The 24146-nt window shown below is 42.0% G+C and overlaps 1 protein-coding gene across 1 annotated transcript in view; it reads left to right on the top strand.

The window, feature by feature from the left end:
- The window catches only part of LOC146984943 (cadherin-4-like), a 238526-nt gene that overhangs the window by 158232 nt on the left and 56148 nt on the right, over nt 1-24146 (top strand). Inside the window, exons 4-5 of the mRNA XM_085782591.1 lie at nt 3900-4126; nt 14158-14358. Of these exons, the coding sequence (XP_085638717.1) occupies nt 3900-4126; nt 14158-14358 (428 nt within the window). The remainder of the gene's footprint in view (nt 1-3899; nt 4127-14157; nt 14359-24146) is intronic.

The following is a 24146-nucleotide window of genomic DNA, read 5'->3' on the forward strand; positions in this document are numbered from 1 at the left end:
GAAGACACTGATAAGCCCACAGCGCAGCCATGATTTTGTTTGCAGAAACCCTCATTATATTGGAAAGAGCTGGTGCTGAGGCAGAGGTCAAGCAGGGCATGGTCAGGGGTGAGGTGGTTTGTGCTGGACAGGAGTGGTGTCGTGTAGCATTGCCGTCTTTACTGCTTACAGGGTGGCCATACATGTGAAGAGTGTAATACGGTGGTTGGATAGTGGCTTGGTCCTCTTGCAGTTATTGTGGGTAGTGAACCATTTTCTTCTCTTAACTACTGGTGGGATGATCTGGTCTCAGTGTTTAATAATTGTCAGTGTCTTATATTCACGTACTGTAGGCATGATAATAATAAGCTATATTCAGCACCAGGTATCAGCCATCATGATAGTGATGTTGTGGTTTCTAGTGTCACCCGTTCTATGATGGTGCAGTTGGAAGGCAGTGCTTTATTACCATCTAAAAAGGAAAGTGAAACACCTAGTTGCCATAGGGGTGTCAAATATGCGGCCCGTGGGCCAAAACCAGCCCGCCAGAGGGTCCAATCCGGCCCTATAAGGATGAATTTAGCAAGTGTGAATATTTGAAATTGCACATATTTTTATTAAGAGATTTCAGGTTGTTCATCATATGTTTTGTAAAAGGATAATTCATTAACGGTAAACATCGTAATAGTACTAAAACAAAGAGAAAATTCAAAGTCCGGCCAACTTGAGATCAAATGTTTATTACCCCTGAACTAAAATGAGTTTGACCCCCCTATACTATGTCCTTTACGAGTGAGAATTTTCACAGATGCATCTAATAATTGACTGATAAAATAATAATTGCTGCAAGTAGACCACAAATAATCAACCCCTTCTATGTTAGAGTGTGAGATGAAAATGCTTTCTATGATATATTTTTAGATATCCCACACTATTACCTCTTCCTGCAGTGTGTAGCCTCAACCTGCAGGCTTCTGCTGTAGTAGCCATGGCCACAATGATGCACTATTGGCTGCATGCCTAGCTCCAAAAGAGAGGAGACAATAATTGGAGGACAGTTAGAGAGGGGGCAACGGACCACCTGCTGCTTGTGTGTGTGTTTTTTTCCCAGTGTTTGACTGTTTCACAGATACAATCACTCAGAAATACAATAAAGCATTCTCTGAGTTTGATTCTAGACTTCTACTCATTGATAATATATTCAGGCAGCCTTCCAAAGCTCTATTTGCACAAACACATGTTTGCCAACTGGTGTGTTTGTTATTGTCAACCCCCCACCTTCCAAATCTAATCTGCAAGATCGTGCAAAAATAATGGCTGAAGAAATGAGATTAGACAGAAAGGAAAGAAATCGTACAAATAGGGAAGAGCAAGGAAGTTCTCTAAGGCCTTTTATTATATATACGATAGAAATGAGAAGAAGTCCAGTAGAGGGTTTCCTGACTTTTGGATTGGTGTGATCCATCTCCCATGTGCCCACTGATCCAGACCAGGACACTTGTGTAGCACCTGCTTCCCTCAGTGGACAGTGCTGTTGAAGCGCTGTCCCCTGTGACTGAGCTCTGAGTGGCTGTCTGGACATGTGGTCTTAGAAAGACGGGCTCTGACATGATCACAGGCATTTTTTGGGTCCAGACAGAACCAAAAGCCGGATTTACTCGCTGTCTGCTCTCTGTAATGGAAGCCTTGCTTCAGCTGTTGAACAGACGTGGGAAGAGAGAAAGGGGAAGCTTCGGCAGTGAGTTGCGGCCTTCGGCTCACCCTCTCTTACATTATGCTGTCTAGACATTGTAATCCCAGATAGGGAGGGTTGCAGGTGCCATGAGGGAGGAAGGAAGTGAGGATGAGAGCCTCGTATGGGATACGGTTATTTATGGCTCACGTTCTCATCTTCTCATGAACTAGTGTTTCATTAGAGATCAAACATAGTAGCTCCCTGACAACATAGAGAGCTTGTAAGATAGTGGAGTATAGCTGGTAATATACAGGGCCCTCTGGATGTGACAGAAAGAAAAAAAACTTAATATCTTCACTGGAGAATACAAAATGTTTTCTGCATTCATATCAGTCTGATTATATGTCTGTTGTTTCTCAAGTAGCTGAACCTCACCACATCTCATTCCTATTGCATGTAATGTTCAGTTCTGAAGGTCGTGGAAAAGGACATGTTGTATATTTCAAGCCAATTTGCTGCCTATTAGCCACAGTCTCAAAACACTACTTTGTGTGTGTTATAAAAGATACTCTGAAGAGTAAGGCTTAGGTCCCATTCAGTCCCTGCTAATACAGTATATCCCACTAGACGTTTACATGAACTCTCTTTAATGTCTCTGCCTAATTGGCGAAACTTAATATAGACATATTTCTTTTCGGGAGGATGTTGGTTTTTCTCAGGGAAATGAGGAGTGCTACTGTAACTGGATAGCGAGGAATATTATTAGATAGATGAATCTGTTGCAAATAGCTGTTTTGGGTCATTTCATGTTCTGTTTGTGGAAAACTGTTATTTCTGTAAAGGCAATCAGCACCCTGTTTTCTGTGGTACTGCATATGGCCTGTGTCTTGTTGAGTAGAAATGAAAACAAATCTTTGTTAATCTTACAAGTACACACAATGTTTACATGGTATCTATGAATATGCACATTCATCTGTGCAATCATTTGTGTATGCACAGAAGTATACCCACATGCAAATAATTATGATGATAAAAACTGTATAGAGCTATAGAAATAAGAGAACTTAACTACATACAATGAACACTCACCATAATACTGGGGAATTCTTCCCTTCTTTTATAACATTCTGCTCCTGCTCACGGTGGTGGCAACATGTAATTTCCACAGATTTGTCAGCTGCACATTAATGTTGTCAATCTCCAATTCTACCACATCCCTGAGGTGTTCTATTCAAGTCAGAACCGGTGACAGGAAAGGGTCACTGCAGGACACTGAACTCAGTTTAGTTTGTAATTTGAAAGAAAAAGAAAAACTTGACCCGAACCTGGACTCTTTGAGAGGAAGAAACCATTCAAACCCTCCTTAAGACATTACCTATCAACATATTTCACAGTGAAATGGTGATGTAAAGTTTTAAGTCCTCCATAAGGTATTTGAGGACGTTCCTATACATCTTCAGTACATCTCATCTACACTAAAGTGTAGAAAGAAGAGGATGGGGTGACCTTTGTGGCAATCATGGAGACGGCAGATGAGAGCTGTGTCCACCTGTCAGACATAACTGGAGTTAGATCAGAGGTAGAGCGATCTGGCCTTCACAGTAAAAGCTAAAAGCACAGTAGATCTATTTGTCACTCAGAGTTGGGGGAAAAAAAAGAAAGCATGGTACCATTAAATGCCACAACAAAATCAATACTCCCAGACAGAAAAGTACAGTTTAAACATTTATGGATATGAATGCACTGCATTTGCAAAAGAGGCTGACAATGTTAATATTATGTGTCTGCAAGATTAGTCCTGAAATTTATCATGTATGTAATTCTAGCAGTTAATGGCCCACAAATAAATCCGGCTGGAATCTCTGTAAAGAACAAATGTGTCTCGCTCCTCCACGGTGAATGCACACACTACACAATCATTTGGATTCACATGTAGCTGTAGAGAAGAATCCTCAAGGGTCTCATCCTTGTGACGCCTTGACCTATAATTAATGGAGACTAATGGTGAAATGCACCCGTGTTAAACCAGACACTATGATACAATCTAGAGTATATAGAGTGCTCACTCTATACTTCTCACTTTATGTGTGTGTGTGTGTGTGTGTGTGTGTGTGTGTGTGTGTGTGTGTGTCTGTGAGCACGTGCTATCATGTGTATTGTGGCTATTTCTTTGCGCAGTTATCACTGAAATCAGCTGCTGTAATGAATAGTATAATAAAATGTTCTCTCTTCTCCTTTCCTACAGTGAAGTTTGATGACTGCATGGGGAACGAAGCGCTGGTTTTCCAAAGCAGCGACCCCGTCTTCAGCGTGCGGACAGATGGGTCCATCTTTGCCCAGGGAGAGGGAGCCAGCCTGGATGAGCCGGTCCAGTTTAAACTCACAGCGAGCGGTCCCCACACACATGTCTGGGAGACCGTGGTCCAATTGTCGCTGACTGACCCACCATCACCCCAACAAAATGAAAATGAGGTGAGTGATACATTTACTGAGCACAAGCGCAGACGCACTGATATCATGCTTCAAATTCCAATTATCATCCCAGAGTTTCTTCCTCGTATCATATTTTCTCCAGTGGTCTGGTGATAGTAACAGCCACGAATCAGGTCAAAACTCCTTGGGGTTTTAGAGAGAGAGAGGGCGAGCAGGGAGAAGTAGCAGTAGCACATAGTTAAAAGTGATAGAATCACATTGCCACAGGGGGAGAATACGATTCCCCTCAGCCATAAGCTCTTATTGGAAAACATCCTGTGCCTCGGATACCCCCAGGGGTCCTCGACTCTCCCTCATCTATGTAAAATCTGTCAGTGGTCAGGCGAGGACTCAGCAGCCAGAGCTCAGCCGTCCCCATGACGACTGAATCACAGAAGGCCAGTTCTGATAGTCAATATCAGCACAAGTGTTAAGCAGATTAGGTAACAACAACACATATGATTAGAGGGACTGTCTTCACTAACAGTGCAGTTTCTGACAGCTCATACAGGGCATGGGCCTGTAGCTGAGACAGACGGATCACTTAGTGGCTGACAAGCATCCACTAAGTCTTGTTGGGCAATTTTTGTGTTGTCGTTCTTTTGGTAGTAGAACACCAATAACATTTTGTAGCAGCTTAAAACAAAAAAAAACATACAGTAAGTGAGCTGTCTTGTGGCCCAAGGCTTATTATAAGTATGATTAAGTCTCTCTGTGGCCAGTAGTTGTAACATGGTGGAACATTTAGCAGCTATAAAGCCATATGAAGAGATAAAAGAATGTTACTGGACATGAATTTCATAAAGCAAACATCCAATGTCTCCAAAACCATGCTCATGTTGCGCAGCGTGTGTTAGATATGTAAACAGCCAACTGTTTCATACCAAGAATACTACATGAAGTTAAAAAGTGAAAGTGTTGTATTGACAGTTTGTTTTGGCTGCCCTCAAAGAGCTAAAAATGTAACCAGCGAGTGTTGCTATAAACTGAATATCAGTTTCTCCAAAACCAATTCATGGCACAGAATTAAGATGCAAATTCTGGAACTAAATAAAACCATAATTACCTTAAGATGCTTTACCTACTTATTTCAGTTCATGGCGGCGGGTGGCTGCTTCCCACACCAGCCTCGAAACTATAAGCCAGTCACTGTTGCAGGTGAAAAAGTAGACAGAGAGATTTTGACAGCCTTTTAGTTACATCAGAAGCTATTTTGATCTTCCCTGCCATCAAGTGGTGAGTCCTGAGGTACTCATAACTGTGAACAGGGAACTTCAGATTCATGTGTAAGCAAGACGTGAAGAAATGAATGTGATACTTCTCACCGGTACTAAGGTTGAGGGAAGGAATGATTGAGGGAGTGACTTTTTCTGACTGAGAGTTAAGTGGTTCAATCTTGAGATTTTGAGAGCTGACACTTCAAAAAAAAAGAAAAAAAAAGAAAATGAGAAAGTTTAAATAGAATTAGAAAAAAAGACTGTCTCTGTAGTGCACAGGGACAGAAAACAGAGGAGAGAGCAAAACTCATGAATTATAGAGACAAAGAGATTTATTGTGTGACTGCAGCCAACAAAGGATCTATTAGTGGGAGTGGGTGTAAGTTGTTCTGGCTCTGAATACCTTGGTATTCATTTTCACGCACAGGTTGCTTCAAATGATTCATGGGTTAGTATGGGGTGTACTTCTGTATTAAACTACAGTGTGTTAAGGGTCAAATGATTGGCTATTATACTTGATTTTCCAGGGAGTCGACTAATATGAAGCTCCTCAGGACACGCAGACAAACAGTGAGAGAGCAAGGCAGGGTCAGAGGTCAGAAACACGCTCTGCCCCAGCACAAACATTGTATGCAGTGCGATCAGGAGCAGAAAACAGGGCGCTAAGACAAAATGTGATGTTTCATTATGGAAATGGCGCTTTGTGGCGTGCTCTGTTGAATAATAACTTCCAGATGTCTGGGTAGCCAGGGGCTGGCTGATATCAAAGCGTGCGGGGTTTTGGGGAAGCAGTGGCATGGAGGGGAAGAACTGGGACCACCGCCAGCTGGCTAAGGCTGATGGCACCAGGGCTGGGGGGCCGCATCCATTTCACACTCAGTGACTCCTGTTCACATAGTGTTAGTGTGCTTAAGCGTGTGTGTCTGGTATGTGTTCGAGAATGTTATTTGTCTTTTTGTGAGAGATTATGTTGGATCAAGTGGGAATTATGTTAATTTTGCATGAAATTCTCATCTTTGTCTATGGTCTATGTGTGGTTGTGTCTTTGTTTAGGGCATAAATTGGAGCCTATCTATTTAATCTGTGCAGGCTTGCGTGGCAAAAAAGTGTGCCTTCTTTGTGTGGGATTATGGGAAATAAGACAACCTCTAAATCTCTGGTATCTTTGAGCCTGTTGTTAAAAATTCTAATGCGCGACTTGGTTAGCTTTGGCTCGTCATCCTCCATCTTTTATAATAGTTTGAATAAGTGCGCAGACATCTCCGCTTAACCTGTTTTATAATCAATTTCATCACCTTCCTGTACCTTCTCCCTTTTTGTGTGAGCTTGAATAAGAAAGAGCGGATGGGAGCTTCAGGGTTTGATCAGACTTACACCATGGCTAGAGAAAAGCCCACTTAAGCCTTTTGCAGCAGTGATGGGCACAGCTCTTTCTCCATCTATCTGTGTCTTTTTCTCTGTTTTTTTCCCCTCATCCTTTACTTTCTGCGTCTCTCCTCGGGGAACTCACTAGTACCTGTTAGCATGTGTAGATAAAAGGATCTGGAGCATGACTTATTTAGGCATGGGGGGGCACATCTGCCTCTGACAACCCTTCTCCTCACCCCATCCTCACTCCATCCCAAACATGTCTCGCTCCACCTCTGCCTCCCCTCACCGCACTGGTGGGATGTGGGGCAGCCATCCCCTGCAGTCAACCCCACTAAGCCTCGCTCTCTCTGAAGAAAAAGAATACATTTGTCCAGACCCTGCTCACATCTGTCTCCTCCCGCTCTGCTGACAAACCCTGTTTGCGCACACAGGCATGTTGCGCTTGGCAGAGGTTGGTCTCCTGAATAAGGACCGAATGCAAAGGATCATGTGCACGTTTCAGTGACCTTGTCACACAGTACAATGAACATGCACTATGGCAACATGTGTGTCAGGATGCTAGACTGTCTGTTGTGGAGACTGGTAACACAATGCAAGAGGAGAACGATAGTGTGCTCTGTGCTGGTGCTTTTTGTGCCATGAGCATGAGAACAAGCCGCTCAAGGCTGTGAGATTTTCTTTCACTGTTTCTGGGGTTACAGATCCCCAAGTGGTCAAAAGATGATTTGTTGCTTTCCATTGGTTTGTAACTGGAGAACTTTTTTGAGCACATTTGATTTTACTATGGATATAATGACTATAATGATTTGTAATTCACATTTAAGTTTAGTAAGAGTTTTATACTTTAGATAGTTGACTGGGAGTTCATTATTGACATTGGAAACAGCAGTTAACAAAGGAATTCAACTGGCTACTGTACAAGTCTCATATTCTGAGGATTTTGATTGTATCACGTTTGGCATGAGTGACGTTGCCCTTTTGCTTTGAAATTGTAGATGTTAAAATTCCAATTTTTCTCCTCCTGAATCAGGCAGAGCTCTTGTTGCTGGTTGAGAAAGGTGAGATGCACAGCAGTCACTTACTTTCTTCAAGCCTACAATTTAAGTTGTAAACTTTTTGTTGCTAGGGAGCCACTGAATCACCTGTCCTGTACAGTAACTGTTATTCGTTGTGAGGTTATCTCCCAGATGAAAGATTTACCTGGATGAATGGTTAGTTCAAGGCTTACTTAAGGATGCGTCAGGGCCAGCATCACACAAATGACTACATCACAGAAGACTCACTTCATCCAGATTTTGTGAACATGACATTTGTAGATATGTGTAGTATGTTGTTACAGTGATGGTATTAATAGAGATAATGATAATTCAGCATGTTTGGTTCAGGATGCCTTCCAACTGGACACATTTGAAAGAGAGTATCAGTGTTTAAAAGGTTTGAATCAGTCAAGGATTTCAATAAGTTTTGGATTGTATCATGAACTGTTATTTGTATATTTGGGTCTGAGATGATAAAAGCATTAACTGCTGCCATAGCAAGAAATTGTAGGTCTGCATTTTCGCCTCTCCTTTCCCAAAGGAAGGTCAAGTTACCATTGCTAAAGGAGATAAGAGACAAAGTGTCAAAGTTCCTCTTGAGAGAATATAGAGAATTTGACAAACTCTTATCATGGTCACTTGGATACTTCTGGGTCATTTCACTCAGTTTTCAGAAATCTACTGAACGAGAAAGACGGTGACCGCAGCCTCAGACTCTACATTTTTTTTAGTTTGTTATGCACCAAAATCAGCAGCTAGAAGATGTATCAAAACATAATTAACGGGTTATGTAGCTTGTTAGCTTGCATCTCACACTGGCTGACACAGTGGTCGTGATTGTACTAATGAGAAGTCTTGCAACAAGGTTTTCTGTTTATTTTGCTACATCCCACATCTCCATAAATTGATGGGATTGGTTCCATAGGTAAATGATGCGCATTTTTTTCTGAGACTCTCATATGATCACTGCAGCTTTAAGGCGATGTTGACTGTTTATTTTGCTCATGACGAGTCTTGTGTATTATGTAAAAACACCATATGGACACGTTAACAAGATTAAATCCTTGCTTTTCGTCAGAGGCTGGTAAGTGAGGCGGAGAATGTCAGTGTTGTGTTTACAGCTTCTTTCTGCTGCCTTAGGTGGCCACAACATGTTCTCTCCTACTGTTGCACACAGATTTACCTGTGACTGTAACCACCTCTCCTGATTTCTGGACTGGTCCTGCAAAAAAAGTACAGTGGACCACATGGTACATGAAATCTGAAATGTAGCGTTTTGTTAATGAGCCTCAAATTGACACCTTATGCCCCTCCACCCCACAGACACACACATATACACATACTCACATACGTATACATACCATATGCCAGGTTGCTTGACACATTTCCTTTAAAGCAGCCTTAAAAGCTTTTCTCCTGGGCGTCCGTCTAATGAAGTCAGCCTTGAAAGCATTGCTTCCGCTGGCAGATACAAGCAAACCCTCTGAGGGACCTTGACCAGGCAAGAACAAACATGGAGAGACAAAGAGAAAACACTTTTTATAGACCGCATTGTACAGAACCCTCAACTTTCAATGTGTGCCAGAAGCCATTGCCATCTTCCAACACTGTAGCCTGGCCCTGTGCTGTATTTTATTTATATTCTCAAATGTCAACTGCTGGGGAGGAACTGTACGGCTACATATCTCACTGAAGTAATGTAAAATGAAAAATTGGAAGAAGTATTAAAAACACTAGCCTCTTTATATGTAAATGTATGGTGATTGAACCTCTTTTTCTTATGCTCCTGAATTCACAAGCCCAGATTTTTCTTATGCTCTGACATGAGCACCCACCCACTCACAAATACATACACTGACACAATGAAACACACACTCACACACACACACAAACACATACGTACACATCATACTGACATACAGTAGCGCGTGCTCATATATTCTCCCCTCTTTGCTTGCACAGTTTCCTTTACTGTAATGAATGTAAACAGTTTTCTCTATCATCCCTGGTGAGTGGTTTCCAATTTCAGTTGTTTTGTGTTTTTTCCTCTCACAGCCTATCTTCCATTGTCACTCATTCCCTTTGTGTGAGACAGTGCTGTTAAGGTGCACGCTTACATCAGGCCTACTGTATTCCCCATTTTGTGTGCTACTCTTATTCAACATTTGATTAAAAAACTGCGGAAATGTGTAGTTTTCATTCGGGGGCCAACCCTTTACTTGCAGTCACATGTGACTATAAATCAGTTCTGGGTCCACCCAGTGATTTAAGAGCCACCACTAGTCATATAATCAAATACAAAGGCTACACAGTCCCTTTGCCAATTTTACTGTAAATATAAGAATGAGAAAAATATGAAGAGAAGAGTGTACATATTTTCTTTTTGTTTTGTCTCTGTTTTGTTTTTCCTTTTCTCTCACGGTACGTGATCTAATTAAGTTTCATCCACAACCTTTTCACCTGTTACACATGTTTATTATCTGCAGTGATGGAAGAAGTATTGAGAGCTTTACTGGGGTAAAGGTGGTAATAGTACAATGTAGAAGTAAGTTTAAATACTGGTGGATTTAAAATAACTGTAAGTTTTATTTTGATTTTGATTTTTGATATTTTGAATATTTTATTGTCTTGGGACTGGGAGCTTCAGCCGCATCGTATTTTGTTCCCCCCGAAAACATGATAGTGTGGAATCTGAACAAGTGAATATCATTTTCAAATCCATGTGCTGGAGTAAAACTGACAACATTTCCTTCTGGAAGAACACAATTGAAAGACTCAAGTAAATAAAAGCACCTTAAAATCATCCTTGAGTACTTCAGTGAATGTGCTCTCCACATTCTACAAACTATACACACAACTGCTGAAGATCCTGTTTTGGTTGTATCACTGTTATTCTTTCAAGTATGTTTTGAATAGCACTACATCAATTGGCATACAAATGGCTATACAGAATATTACACGTTATCAAGTCTGCGCTGTATTTATGAAGCCTTCTACGACCTGTCTTGCATTGCTTCGACTCAGAATGGGAAAACTCTGCTTAACTGGCTCTCAGGAGAGTCTCATTCTGGCAGTTCTCAAGCAGTGTTGTGTAAAAGGGCCTTTAAATGTTTTCCCTGCACTCTGAGGGAATAAACTGTAGCAAGGCTTGTTGTTGGATCATCTCATTTCTTTGGCAGATTTTAAAATTGCAATTGAGTCCACATGTTTAGATCTGAATGTGTGTGTGTGGATGTTTAAAGTTGACTGGGCCTCAATTTAATTATTGCTTTGTTGATATTTTAATGCTGATTTGATGAACTCTTAAGCCCATTCGTAATTTTATTTTCAGTTTCATACATTTTCATGTTCATCTAAATGTAAATCATGTATTCCTTGCCCCTGAGGCAGACATGACAAAGACATGAGCTGGGAATGTGCTGCGGAGGGTTTGGTGGGTGAACTTCTGTGCTGCTGTTTTACCTGCTGGTGCACCATCAGCCTAACACAGCCCAGTGCATGAGGAATCACTGTTATTGAGACATGCTGTCAGGATCCACTGACGAGGAAGAGAGACGGAGGGAAAAACAATAACGCTGGAGGAGGAGGAGGGCAGAGGAAAGCACGGGGGCAGGGGACGGCTCAGGGGAATGTGATTGAGACAAGGATTGCAACTGATGCATGGCTTCAGCATTGATGCTCGTGACTGACTTCTTGACGTGTTTTTAATGACTTCTAACTGATTTATGTTGGTAAACTTCATGTAGAGCAACTCTCCGAAATGTCAATTTAATACAACCTTTAGATCACTACACACCGCACATCTACTGTAGCCCCTGAGACATTAAATGTAGTAGTTAAGAAGCAAACCTTGAAACGGTAGACCCTATGTAACCTTGACAGAGAAGTGTAAATATGTGTAATGCTCTTGAATGTACAAAGCCACATATCTGATTAGCTGCACTCGGTTGCCTTAACTAGCCCTAGGGTATGCAATTAAAGCGCTCTCACTGTATTTCCAATGACTTTTGTTTGTTTCTACCCACGGTGGAAGCATCAGTAATGAAGCAGATTCTCCAAAGTTCACCTTCATGTGTTGTGCGGCATTTTCATGCGAGCACATTATGTTAGTCAGGTGATATGCTTGATGGTTTCAGTATTTTGATGTAGCTCCCGTGGCTCTGGGATGAGTTAATGTTCATGAGGAGATTGAAAATGGGCTCCTTTCAAATGCCTTATTCAAGCATCTTTCAAAAAGACAGGTTTGTGGTGGTCATTTCTCTCTGCCTGCAGGGAGTGTGTGAGAGGAGTGTGTGATGGGAGAATATTGTATGATTGAAGTGCGTGTCTGTGATTCAGCTGTCACTGTCTGCTGAAAGAGGCTGTAAATTGAACCTCAGACATGCTCTCTCTTAATAGGATTTTTATATCCAGTGTAAATGACAAAGTCTGAAGTTTATGGTCTCTTTCATATGTATTCACACATACATACATAGAAAGAATTCATAGACTTTACACCCATGTGTGCTCACACTTTACAGCACAGGCCTGCTCAGGTCAGATACCTGATGATGATGATGCATGATGACACAAATGAAAGTGATAAGAACATCATCATTGCAGCTGCTTTTAAGAACTGATGTATTGTTTCCTCCATTTCCATATTGGTTTATTTGAACAGATTTAACACACCCTGTCTGAGTCACAGAATAACTGATAAGTGTACACACACCTACCTGTACATATACACACACACACACAAAGTTCTGTAGATTAATTTAACCAAGTTTTTTGGGGGATCAGAACATAGAAACATTTAATTTCCATGCAGCTCAATTTTACTCACTTTCATACATTTCCTTATCGCCTACAACTAATATGGTGAAATTGTGAAAGCATCGATTGTATGATTATGTCCAGCTGTTGGCTGTTGTGAGAACTAGACTCTCGACTACTAAGTATGTACAGTGGTATTGAACAGGAGAATAGGAGGCTGGTTTTCAAAAGCTACATAAATGTATGAAAATTATACATTTATAGCTTTTGAAAACCAGCCTCCTATTCTTCTGTTTAATACCACTGTACATACCTAGTAGTCGAGAGTCTAGTTCTCACGAATGTTTTTGGGTGTGTGTGTGTGTGTGTGTAAGGGCATGATAAATTGGTGAAACACACTAGGGGTAATGCACCGATGCCCAAAATCTAAATCCCCTTTAGTGCATCAGGTAGCTTGACACATCATTTGAACCATTAAATTTGCACTTGGTCTGTCTCAAGTTTCAGCCTCTTGATGATTCCAGTGGGTTTACCTAAAAAATATCACAAAGGCTCAATGTGTTTTTTTTTTTGTTTTGTTTTTTAAAGTTTTATTAGAATATGTTAATTTATCATTTTTCTCTGGCAGTTGTTGCAACATACTCTAAAGGCATCGTTGAAGTTTACAAGTTTGAGCAGTATTAGAGCGAGGACATGTGTCATCCTTGTTCTGGCTGCCAGACTTCCTAATCACCAATTAGGTGCTGAAAGACAAACTGTGAGCAAACGAGTGAGTGAGTTTGTCAGCAAGAGTGTAATCGAGTGAGTGAAGATATAAAGGAGTGAATTTGTGTTTGAGTGTGTTTCACAGGTCTTTCCCATTCAAAATGCAGGATGTCCATTGTACATTTTGTTTCCATAGTAACATCATGCACTCATAGTGATTACAGAAATACTGTAGATTATAGAAACACATGTATGTGCAATGCATTGCCCGTACGGTGCCACAATGACGAAGAAGAAGAAGACTGGCTTTCATGATGCAGATGGAGGAGTGAGAGAGCTGCCTCACACTTATTACAGTTATTGTTCGAACACACTTACTTATATTCAGAGTGATGCTTTCAGACAGCAGGGAAACAATGCCGCAAGTATTTGTATTTGCCTCTGCCACTTAATAATGATAAAGGTTTTTTTACATTGGCTATTACAACCATGGAAACCACACCATGGAAAACAATGCACTCCTTCACCAGCACTAAGCAAACATATGAAACACAGTCTCACAACAACATTAAGTTTAAATTTGCAGTGCCTTTATGTCAAACTACGCCTCTATATTTGGCTCCATTATGAGAAAAGTGAGCGTCGACTTTTATAGTTGATGTTGTTAGTAGTAGGGTCAAACAGTATGTTGCTGTGCTCTGCTGCCTGCCATGAAAAATACAGACCACTTGACATTGCTATGTAGCTTAAATAGTGCTAACCACTCAGTATCGGTAAGAGTCTCGACACTTATTCAATAAAGATCTAAGATTTGTCAGTTTAACCTGGAATGTTATTTTTTCCATCCTGTGAATTTCTGCCTTGGGACCGAAAAGACTTGAGTATCGTATTACTTATTATTACAGCACATTTAGCCTCCTAAATAAAGCCTTGTGTTGTTTTAAAGGTCACCACACAAGAGGGGAAAGACGAAACACAGAGAGAAGAGAGGAAGGACGCGTTCCAAGCACCACCTCCTGTCATCATGTTCTCGAGGTCGGGCCGGAACAGCTCCAAGGGTCTCCGGAGGCAGAAGAGGGACTGGGTGATCCCACCAATCAACGTGGCAGAAAACTCTCGAGGACCGTTCCCTCAGATGCTCGTCAGCGTGAGTAAAAAGAATTGATGGGCCGCATCACTGATTTGTTCTGAATTTACAGCTGGGATTTCTGAAGGGCTCTTCAGGCCTCACACTGATTGGGGCATGTGTGATGGACAGTGATAAAGAAGAGAAATACATTAGCATAACTGGTTTGTTCTCCACATCCTTGCAGATGATTATGTTGTGTTATCCCCATATAATTACAGCCACAAAATCTTAAGGTATTTAAACAGCCCTGATTGGCCCTGGGAAGTTTCCCCTTCAGACAGAGCCCAGGCTTCAAAACAGCTAAGCAGCTAAACTCTCCCACAGTGTGAGGTCCATTGGGTTCACACTGAAGCAAATGATTATTTCTGTTCTTTTATGCGCCCTTTCTCTGCTTTATCAGGCCATTTCAGAAAGGTTGCCTCAAGTTCAAGACTATTTTTATAGCAGCTTTATAACAATACAATTTGTCACAGAATCTTTACTGAAGCTATAACTCTGGGCCTCTTGTGAAATATAAGGAGAACGTATGAAATACTGTACTGCCATTCTCAGGCTCAAAAGAGCAGGACAGTGGTTCGTTCCCTGTGGCCCAGTAAGGAAATGTTGCTTTAAAACTTAGATAAATCTGAGGTAACAACATGACATATGACCCAACTGGAGCTTCCTCATGTATGTGTGAACCAGGCATTCACAAAGTAGTAACACCTCATCTGCTGGTGCCTAATTATTCACTAAACCCGCTCTCATGAAGTATTTAGCATCATTTGGATTTGGAATGTTGCAGCAACAACTGACTCTCATCACAGCAAATTTAATTTCTGCAAAACGGGCTCATTTTGATAAAGTACACAATATAAACACAACAGGGTGGAGGTTAGAGGTTGGAGGCAAATAATAAAAAAATAAAAAACATGAATATATAAACGTCTGTGTGACTGTGCCGTTTGTGAAAAGGCTGGAGATACACAATGCTTAAAATTCAGGGTTCTGGTCGTAACAGACTGTGCAGTTTGTCTCTCTTATAGCAAAGCTCCAGACTCTGAGCCTGTGGTTCGAGCTGTAATTCATCAAAAAACATCATTCCAGGATACCGCTGCTTCATTCCCTGCTACCACTTTCCTTCCCTCTCTATCTGGAATATCTAGCCATCAGCTTTTCCTCGATGTTTACAAAACTCTCACAGTTTATCTCTTTTGGGTCTTAAATTGTGCAAAAGAAGCAATTTTTTTTTTGCTTCTTTTGTTTCTCTTCTTTGTTTTTCACCCGGGTTTCATCCAATCCCTGGGGAAAAGCCTGGGGAGCTGCTTGAAGGAAACTTTTTTCATTCGCCCCTTTTTTTTTTTTTTTCAGTCAGACAAAAACATCAAGTCAAAGCGAGGAGAGTTTGTAAGTCTTTGTTTTGGAGTTGGAGTGTGTCTACAGCTGGAGTGTGTCCCATCAGCCTGGCACAGTGTGGCATTCACTTCTAAACCCTCTGAGCCCCTCAGAAGTGCTACGCCCAGCCGTAAACTGGCCAGACAGTTTTGCTGTTTTCACGAGCTGGTCAGAACCGGAGAGAGAGACGGAGGAGATGGTGAGGAAGGAGGAGGGGGAGGAGAGAAGGTATCAAAGGAACATTTGGAAGTATAGTGTGCAACCAAACACAGTCCACTTTGTGCAGTAAATAGGTCCGTCAGGGGCTGGTGGATTGCTGAGCGGAGCGTTCAGAGCAGAGGAGAAGTGATGCGTGTTGATGCCTCTGTTGGGCTCTCAGGTTCCCGTCTTTCTCTTTTAATGATGACTGGAGGGCAGTCAGGGCCATTCTGAGAACCAGAGATTTTAACAAGGAGACAGCTCTGGGGGGTTGAATGGCATGTGGATGATTTTGCCATACTCATTGTTTACGTGTTTAGTCCACTTTTATAACCTCTTTGACTTTGTTTTGGAAGTGCGTCTGTTTCAATTCCCTCAGCTAAAATGTTTGTTGAAACAACGCAAAAATAAATCTCGGCAAAGATGCTTTTTTTTTTAATATCAACATGAAGACAGAAGATTAAGTTTTTCATCTCTGATATTAATAAATATGTTCATCATAACTTCATTTTCACAGGGAGCATGTTACAAGGCAGAGCTCACAGTGTTTCTGTCTCTCCTGTCTTCTCCTAGCTTTCTCCAACTGTGCCATTGTTCAGTGCTCTATGTGTGTGTGTGTGTGTGTGTGTGTGTGTGTGTGTGTGTGTGTGTGTGTGTGTGTGTGTGTGTGTGATGCCTCCTCTAATGGCCTGTGAAGTCAGTCCCTTTCCTAATGGGCTGTTCTGTCATCCGGCGCAGCAATGAGTGACATGCAGGCAACGGCCTTCCCCGCCATCCCACCGCCTTCCTCCCTGCCCTGACCAAGTTGCCATCAGTTGGACAGGCGGGGTGACAGCAGCTCTCCCCCTGCATCTCCGCAGGTCTGCAGCACTGTCACTTTGATCAGGCCGGCACAGGATCGGGCAGGTGTCAGGACAGAGACCCTACTGACTGGCCTCTGAACTCGCAGCCTGACATGGCTCGAGGGAAACGCTGACTGCTCCGGTAAAGTCTTGGCAGAACTGTACTCCCATCACTCTCTAAAGCTAAGACAGTGTCAGAGCTCAGCAAGATGTTATTGACTGCTCCTTATTAATAGCAGCAGTGAAATAATTGCTTCAGCACTTGACTTTTTCACTGTGCATCAAGGTGTAGTGCGTATAGGGTGCAACTCTCAGACTTAACATGAGGCCTCTTTAACGTAGAGTGTTACAGAGTTGTACTGAATGTCTGATGTTTGAGCAGTGCTGTGTTTCTTTGCAGCAAATAGGAATGACTAGCACTAACTTTTGACAGAGTGAAGAGAAAAGCAATGGCGAGGAAACAGAAGCACAAGACTGTTTTAGAGTGAACAATGGGAGCAATAGATCCACAAAGACTAAAACAAAGAGCGGGGGGAGTAATTTTTCACAATAAACAGGTGTTCTTTGTCATTCTCTTACTTCTGCAGCCAAACACCCATCAATAGCATGTAAGGGACATTGATTTTTCACAGAGGCTTTTTGAAACCTTCCATTGATCCACACACTTCTCCTACGGCTGAGACGCATCGATTTCTTTTGCTCGGGTAAATAAAGACTCAACGTAACCATCCCCCTCCACCACTCAGCTCCCTTAACCCCCCATTAGAACAACTGTCAGCAAAAAACGGAACAAAACCCTGACGAAACAACAATTTAGCCAAGGAACAACGTGGGGTGTGAATAAATGTTAGTCCAGTAAAATGTCTTTTTCATCTTACTGTTTCCTAACTAAAGAGAGAGAGGTGTGGTTGTGACTGGTTATAGGTGCAGGTGATGGTGATGGTGATGATGTCACTGCCTTTAAACACCGTGTCTGAGTAGTTACACAACTAACACACTCAACACAAATTGTTAAGCATGTGTAACATCCATCTGACATTTTGTAAATTATGTAACTTCGCTATCTTACCAAAGGCTACAGCCCACGTCGACTAGCATAGCTTTGTGTAAGACTTAAAACACTTCACATTGTCCGAAGGTAACAAAATACAACTACAAGTTTCTTTGAAGCCCACTCATTTACACATCATATCTTGTTTGTTCAATATCATGATAAGAAGCGAGCTTTAGAAGTTTTAATGGGCATATTTTGCTGCCTTTGGGCAGAGCCAAGCTATCGCTTTCACTGTTTACAGTCTTGACACTAAGCTAGGCTAGTTATCTCCTGGCTGTAGCTTCATATTTCATGGACAGATGTGTACAAAGTATCGATCTTTATCTAACTCTCGACAAGAAAATGAATTAGTGTATTTCCCCGACTGTCAATTATCCATTTAAGACTAACAAGCATGAAATGATAGAGTTAGTGGAGTTAGCTCTTCCCTCACATGGGAACAGATGATATGCATCTAGACATCTACGATCTGTACAAAAACCATTTCTCACAACATTTTCATCCTTTTCTCCTCTAATTATTCACTTGTTGCGTTAATTTGTCCTTCCCCTCAGTCTGATCTTCATCGCAGCCTCTCTCTTCTAAAAACCTGACTCGCTCTTTAAACCTCCCCCGCTCTGGGTAATACTTCATTGTTTGTCTAACAGAGATAGTGTTATGAGTGAAAAGTCATTTATTATGAGAGCTGGAATAAGGGATGTGAAAATCCCAGCAACTTCGGCTAAACTGTTGTTTTATGGGGTGATATTTCTTTGGGCAAGACATTTTTCTGTCTTCTGGCTGTCCTTGAGACAGAGGAGCCAGATATTCCGATAAAGTGTGGCGGCACCCCTCAATAATCATAGGACATTATATCGACAGGAATACCATAGAGAGGAACAGCAGCAGCGAGAGCAATAAGCCAAATAAATGGGTACTTGTCTGGAGCCCTTTATTGACTGATACGAGGACAAAGAGTTTTATTTGATATCCTGCACTTCTATCGACAAGTCATTTGTATCATTAATGTGATGTAGGTACTTTTTTTCCTGGTAACGTCTTTAGAGTCAGCATGTTAAACAGTGCACAAAGACTGACATTTGTATCTGATTCGGTGTGTGTTGCAGTGCATCTGGTTATGTTTGTTGTACCCGCTGCAGCACCTGTGCTCCAGTTTCTACATCTCTCTCTCCATGATGCACGTTGAGAAAAGCGTTTTTCGAGCAGAATGAGAGAACTCCCCCCCCGAGGTGTCTGCTTGCTCCTCTGCGTACGTTTACCAGTGATTAATGACTGCTCCGCTTCACTGACAGACACGGCAACAACAAAAACACCAGAAACACAGACAAAAAGGGGGGGGGGGCAAAATCTGAAAGAAAGGGAGGAACAAAAAGCAACTGTACAAGTGAGCTGGAGCTGATTGTTTTGGAGACGTGTGGGTATGACTGAGAACAAGAGAAAGCTACACAGAGAAAGGGAAGGAGCGAGAGAGAGGGAATGTAGGGCTAGACCAGGATTAGAGGCATGTCTGTGTTTGTGTTTAGGTCTGATAGACTTTCCGGAGAACTGCTGCTCACAGCCTCTTCCCTGGAGTCTAATGAAGCCTTCTGGCATCTGCCACCCCACCACCCAGCCAACACCAGCACTGCACCGCTTCAGTCTGCCCCCTTCATCCTTCTCCACTCACTCCTGCTGAGACAAACACACAAACTCAATCACAAACAAACATACACATGCATACACAGGCGCGGAGAGAAATTACTACACAGTTGGCAAACAAAGGATCGGTAAAGAGCGTGTGCCGCGTTGTAGCCCTTTGTATATGCTCATTGTTTGGGGTTTTGTTTGGTCACATTTCTGCTTTATCCCCGAACAAAGAGAAGAAAAGCTAAGCTAGTAAAACAGGACTCCATCTTGTGTTGTTTTTTTGTTTTTTTTTTATAACCCAGTCCACCAGAGAAACCGCAGGATGGTGAAATGCAGGGATGTGAGTATTTAAGGATCACAGATCCAGAGCTCGGTCACTAAGAATCCACACTGTTGCCCATATGGAACGTTTTATGAATATCGAGCTGCACAAAACTCTCTGAGCTAAATAAATTCAGGCTGTGAAAACACGCACATGTGTGGTTACACTAAGTCTATCAAACCCATGAGCTACACAGGATGTGCACCGCTGTATATGTATTCAGCCGTATTTTGTTCAGGGCTATGTTTTGCTTTGTAATCTTTTGATGTTCTTGTGCACTGCTTAAGTCCCTACTTGGCAGACATACATCTTACATACTTAGACATACACACACGCTATAAACTCTATCAAGCCAGGGGAGTAAATAAAAGATAGAATAATCTCTCAGAAATGGGTGGCCTTCCTGTAAAGTCTGAAGAGGGAGGGAAAAGGAGCAAGAGTCCACTCTGGGGGGAAGAGCACAAAACAGTCATGTCAGCACTTCATTTGCTCTTTGTTTTGACTCAGTGAAACATCTTGGCCAGTTTAAGCTCTTGGCTTTTTGTCTGGCTTCACCCCCCAAAAGAATTCATACGAGGTATTTCCTCTCCAAACCATAGCTTTGAATTTTATTCCAGGAGACACTGCAAATCAGTTGGCTAAATATACACTTTGATATTTGCTGATCCTAGTGATTTAGCCATGTTAACAGAAGGGCACTATTGACGTCTGTGTTATGGCAATGTAAGTCTGTCAGTCATTCTGCTACTTTGGGCCAGAATAATAAAAACAATATCCCAGCAACTAGCTACTGGATTGCCATGAACGTCTATACAAACGTTCATAATCCTCAGATGATGTACTCTAATGACTTTTCCTTCTACACCACCAGCAGTTTTCCATTTTTGATTTTTAGTTTTAAATAATATTGCAACAAATACTGGATAGATATTTGGAGTTCAGAGGTCGCTTAAAGTAAAAAACATTTGTCTACAAAATGAACACTTCACATATTAACTCTTCTGTTCATGCACAAGCACTTCAGCCTTGGCAACTGTAAAATAGCCATTCATTCATTTCTTAAAAAAGACTGCTCTTGTGACAGCTGGGATAAAGCTGAGATAGTCAGCCCTGAGTTATGATGACATGAGTAAAACACCGGTGGAAATTGAGAGTGCTTTATATTGTTACTCTTGTTAATGGAGTCTTTGTGATGGAGGAGCACGCTCACTCCTTTTTTTTGACAGGTCAGATCATTAATGAAACATTTGACCATAAAAGCAATTTGACCATCTTCTGAATAGCGTGAGACTCAGGTATTTAAGAGTAGAGGGAGGCATCTGAGGATACATTAATACCTCACGCAAGGAGGTGACAGAGGGCATTCATGAATTAGAAAGGAAATGGCTTTATGTATTTGACAGTCCCACATCTGTATGCTTAGTCCTCATTCCTGCTTCCCCTCAACGATCCACTATTTTCCCGAGAGTCCCACCCACCACTCTTTACAGTAGTCTTGTCTTGGCATATAACAAATGCTCTATGAGCTGCATTTCCTTTCCACTAATGAAATTAGTGAGATCAATATAATTACATTTATCAGCCTCAGGAAATGGGGTCTCCTAATCTCCTGGTATTGATGAGAAAAACAAATTGTTACTACATTCATGTATTTGTCAAAAGCGTCTGGCCTTTGTTTCCTCCTGTGTTCAGGGAAGTGAGACTAAAATGTAATTTTCACTGTTTAATATCTCATTATTTTGAAATTAGCGGCGTGAAGTCCTGGTAAACATGTTCATCAGGCGTACTCAGCTACGGTTTATTTTGTCAAGAGAGAAATTTCCAGCCGTGGCCTTGTTGTGCACCACCAGGCCCAGAGCTGCTACTAGTAAGGCGTTACAGTAACAAAACAAACAAGACAAACCCCTGCCTCAGCCACCCACTCACTCATACATGCGCCGCACACTCACATACACAGATACACACATGTGCGTAGCCCCCCCTCCCTCCCATCTTTCCCAACACATTCCTCTCTGATATGACATCAGGCAGCACCAGGCGGGCTCCCTCCTGGGTTCAGTTGGTGTTAAATTAAACAGTAAATCATCTCACCAAAAGACACAAGAGTTATGTGTGAGTCAAGGGCAACAGTTCTGGGCTCTTTAATAGGAGATGAGGAGGACTTTATGAAGGAGATAAATAACAGCTTAACAAACAGCCTCTGTCTGGTCCCCTGGAGGTTGGCCTCGGCGACCCTGTGGATCAGTGGGATGAAGGAGAGCCAAGGATCTATGCCTCTGAAGATGTGAAAAAAAATAATATGCAGTGAAATTGGAAGAAAGATATTCGTAAGGGGACTCTGGGAGGTGGGGACTGTTGATTCGGTGGGGAGGGATTGTTGGTGATATGAGACAAGGTCGGTCAATTAGAGGGGACACTTTGACAGACAGGTTGGCAGTCAGACAGACAGAGAAGACACACCGCTGTCCCACCAGTTAATCCTTCCCACCCACTTCTGCTTTGCATGTTAAACCTAGACAGAGGACAAACTGAATGATTTCCGCTTCAACATAAAGCAACAGCATTCAGAAGAAATGTACCTCTGTTAAAGGGATAATTCAACATTTTGGAAAATTGGTCCATTGCCATAATCCCTATGGTCATAGCAGTACAGTAGGTTCGTTACCTTTAATTGTTGGTGCAAGCTATTTTTAGAACGGCGTAGCAGAGCTGCGTGCTGCTCAGAGCTAGAGGCTAATGGGATTTCTTGGTTTCCCTCATCAAACTCATCAAATACACAATCCAACAACTCCAAAACGCTCTGGTGGACAAGTTGTGACCTGCACATTCACCACGCTATGAGATAATAATGGAATGTTACGAGACGGAGTTGAGAGACTGCTTGCAGAACAACTGCCCCTGAAGGGAAAGTGCATCAGCGGTTTTGCATAAATCCTCAAAAACAACTCAGTCTCGTAATGTTCTGTTATTATCTCATAGCGTGGTGAATGTGCAGGTCACAACTTGTCCATCAGAGCGTTTTGGAGTTGTGTATGTGATGAGTTTGATGAGGGAAACCACGGCTCTGCTCCGCCGTTCTAAAAATAGCTTGCACCGACAAATAAAGGTAATGAACCTACTGCTATGACTATAGGGATTATGGCAATGGCCCAATTTGCCAAAATGTTGAACTATCCCTTTAAGATCTGTCTCTCCTGTAAGTAAAATGTGGAGGAGATCACAACTGAGGCTTGCACCAAAATAATCTGATCCTATTTACTTGGTCATTTAAAATGAAAGCCCTCAATCTGTATTTTTCATGAAAATATAATGGATACTGTCAAGAGGCAACTGTGTTTTTGTATAGTTGTAAACCCCCTCTAACCACACACATACCCACAGACATGCAGGAACACAGAGACACACATGAACATCTGGTACCAGCAAGCATACATCACCACTGTGTATGTGTGTAATAAAATCCCTCACTGCGCAATGAAATGCTTTACAGCATCTCGAGATGAAACAGCTACTAAGGTAAACAGTTTAGTGCCAGATAAAAAGTTGCCAGTATTTTATAACTTGTCCTTTAACTTTGCAGGTTTCTCATTGCTTTGTCGCTTATGACTATTTCTGGCCAGTACTCCCTGACGCTGCTTTACACATTTTTATTTTCTTCTTATTTTCGGGAGAAAAGGAACGTTTCCTCCAAACGCTCTATAAAAGCTTTAACATCCCACATTGTTCATAAAACCAGAGTGATGCATAGCTCTTTGTACAGCACCTGGCATCGCGGCATACAGGGGATAAAGTTATGGCTCATCCGAGGCTGTGCAAAACGCTTCTTTATAGAAGGTGATTTGTACTGGTTGCTATGTAGTCAGTGTCACTTTAAAGAGGGCTCAGCATCAAGGGTCTAGTGCGGCTGGGGCATGTCCAGATTTCATGTAATGTTTTCCTGTTGATTTCTGTGCCTAGAAAGAGATTCTCAGTAACTGACCACTGCTGGTTCTGGTCCATGTCTTGATCTGTCTCAGTCAAGACATGACAAGACAGCTGCCCCTAAAAATAAAAAATGAAAACAAAAAACAAAAAAAAAGCAGAAACCACACGTTAACCAGCCATCTGTATGTCATCCTTACAGCTCACATGCTTATGTTCCAGCAAAAATTCACAGACATACATGCATGGCTGCACAAACATACACACACACACACACACACACACACACGTCCTCACTCTTCCAAGGTTCATTTGTCAAGATGACAGCTGGACTCTCGCTGAGGTGGAGTTTGCCAAGCTGAATCTCTCGCTTGGTTAGTGGGAGCCAGAACATCCTGGGAAACATTCTGACACACACTTAGAGGCTGCGGTGGGACCCTGTGTGTGTGTGTGTGTGTGTGCACGTACA

This window comes from Trachurus japonicus, chromosome 7 (assembly GCF_045865225.1).
Source record: "Trachurus japonicus isolate A0001 chromosome 7, Traja_1.0".
In the NCBI taxonomy this organism is placed as follows: domain Eukaryota; kingdom Metazoa; phylum Chordata; class Actinopteri; order Carangiformes; family Carangidae; genus Trachurus; species Trachurus japonicus.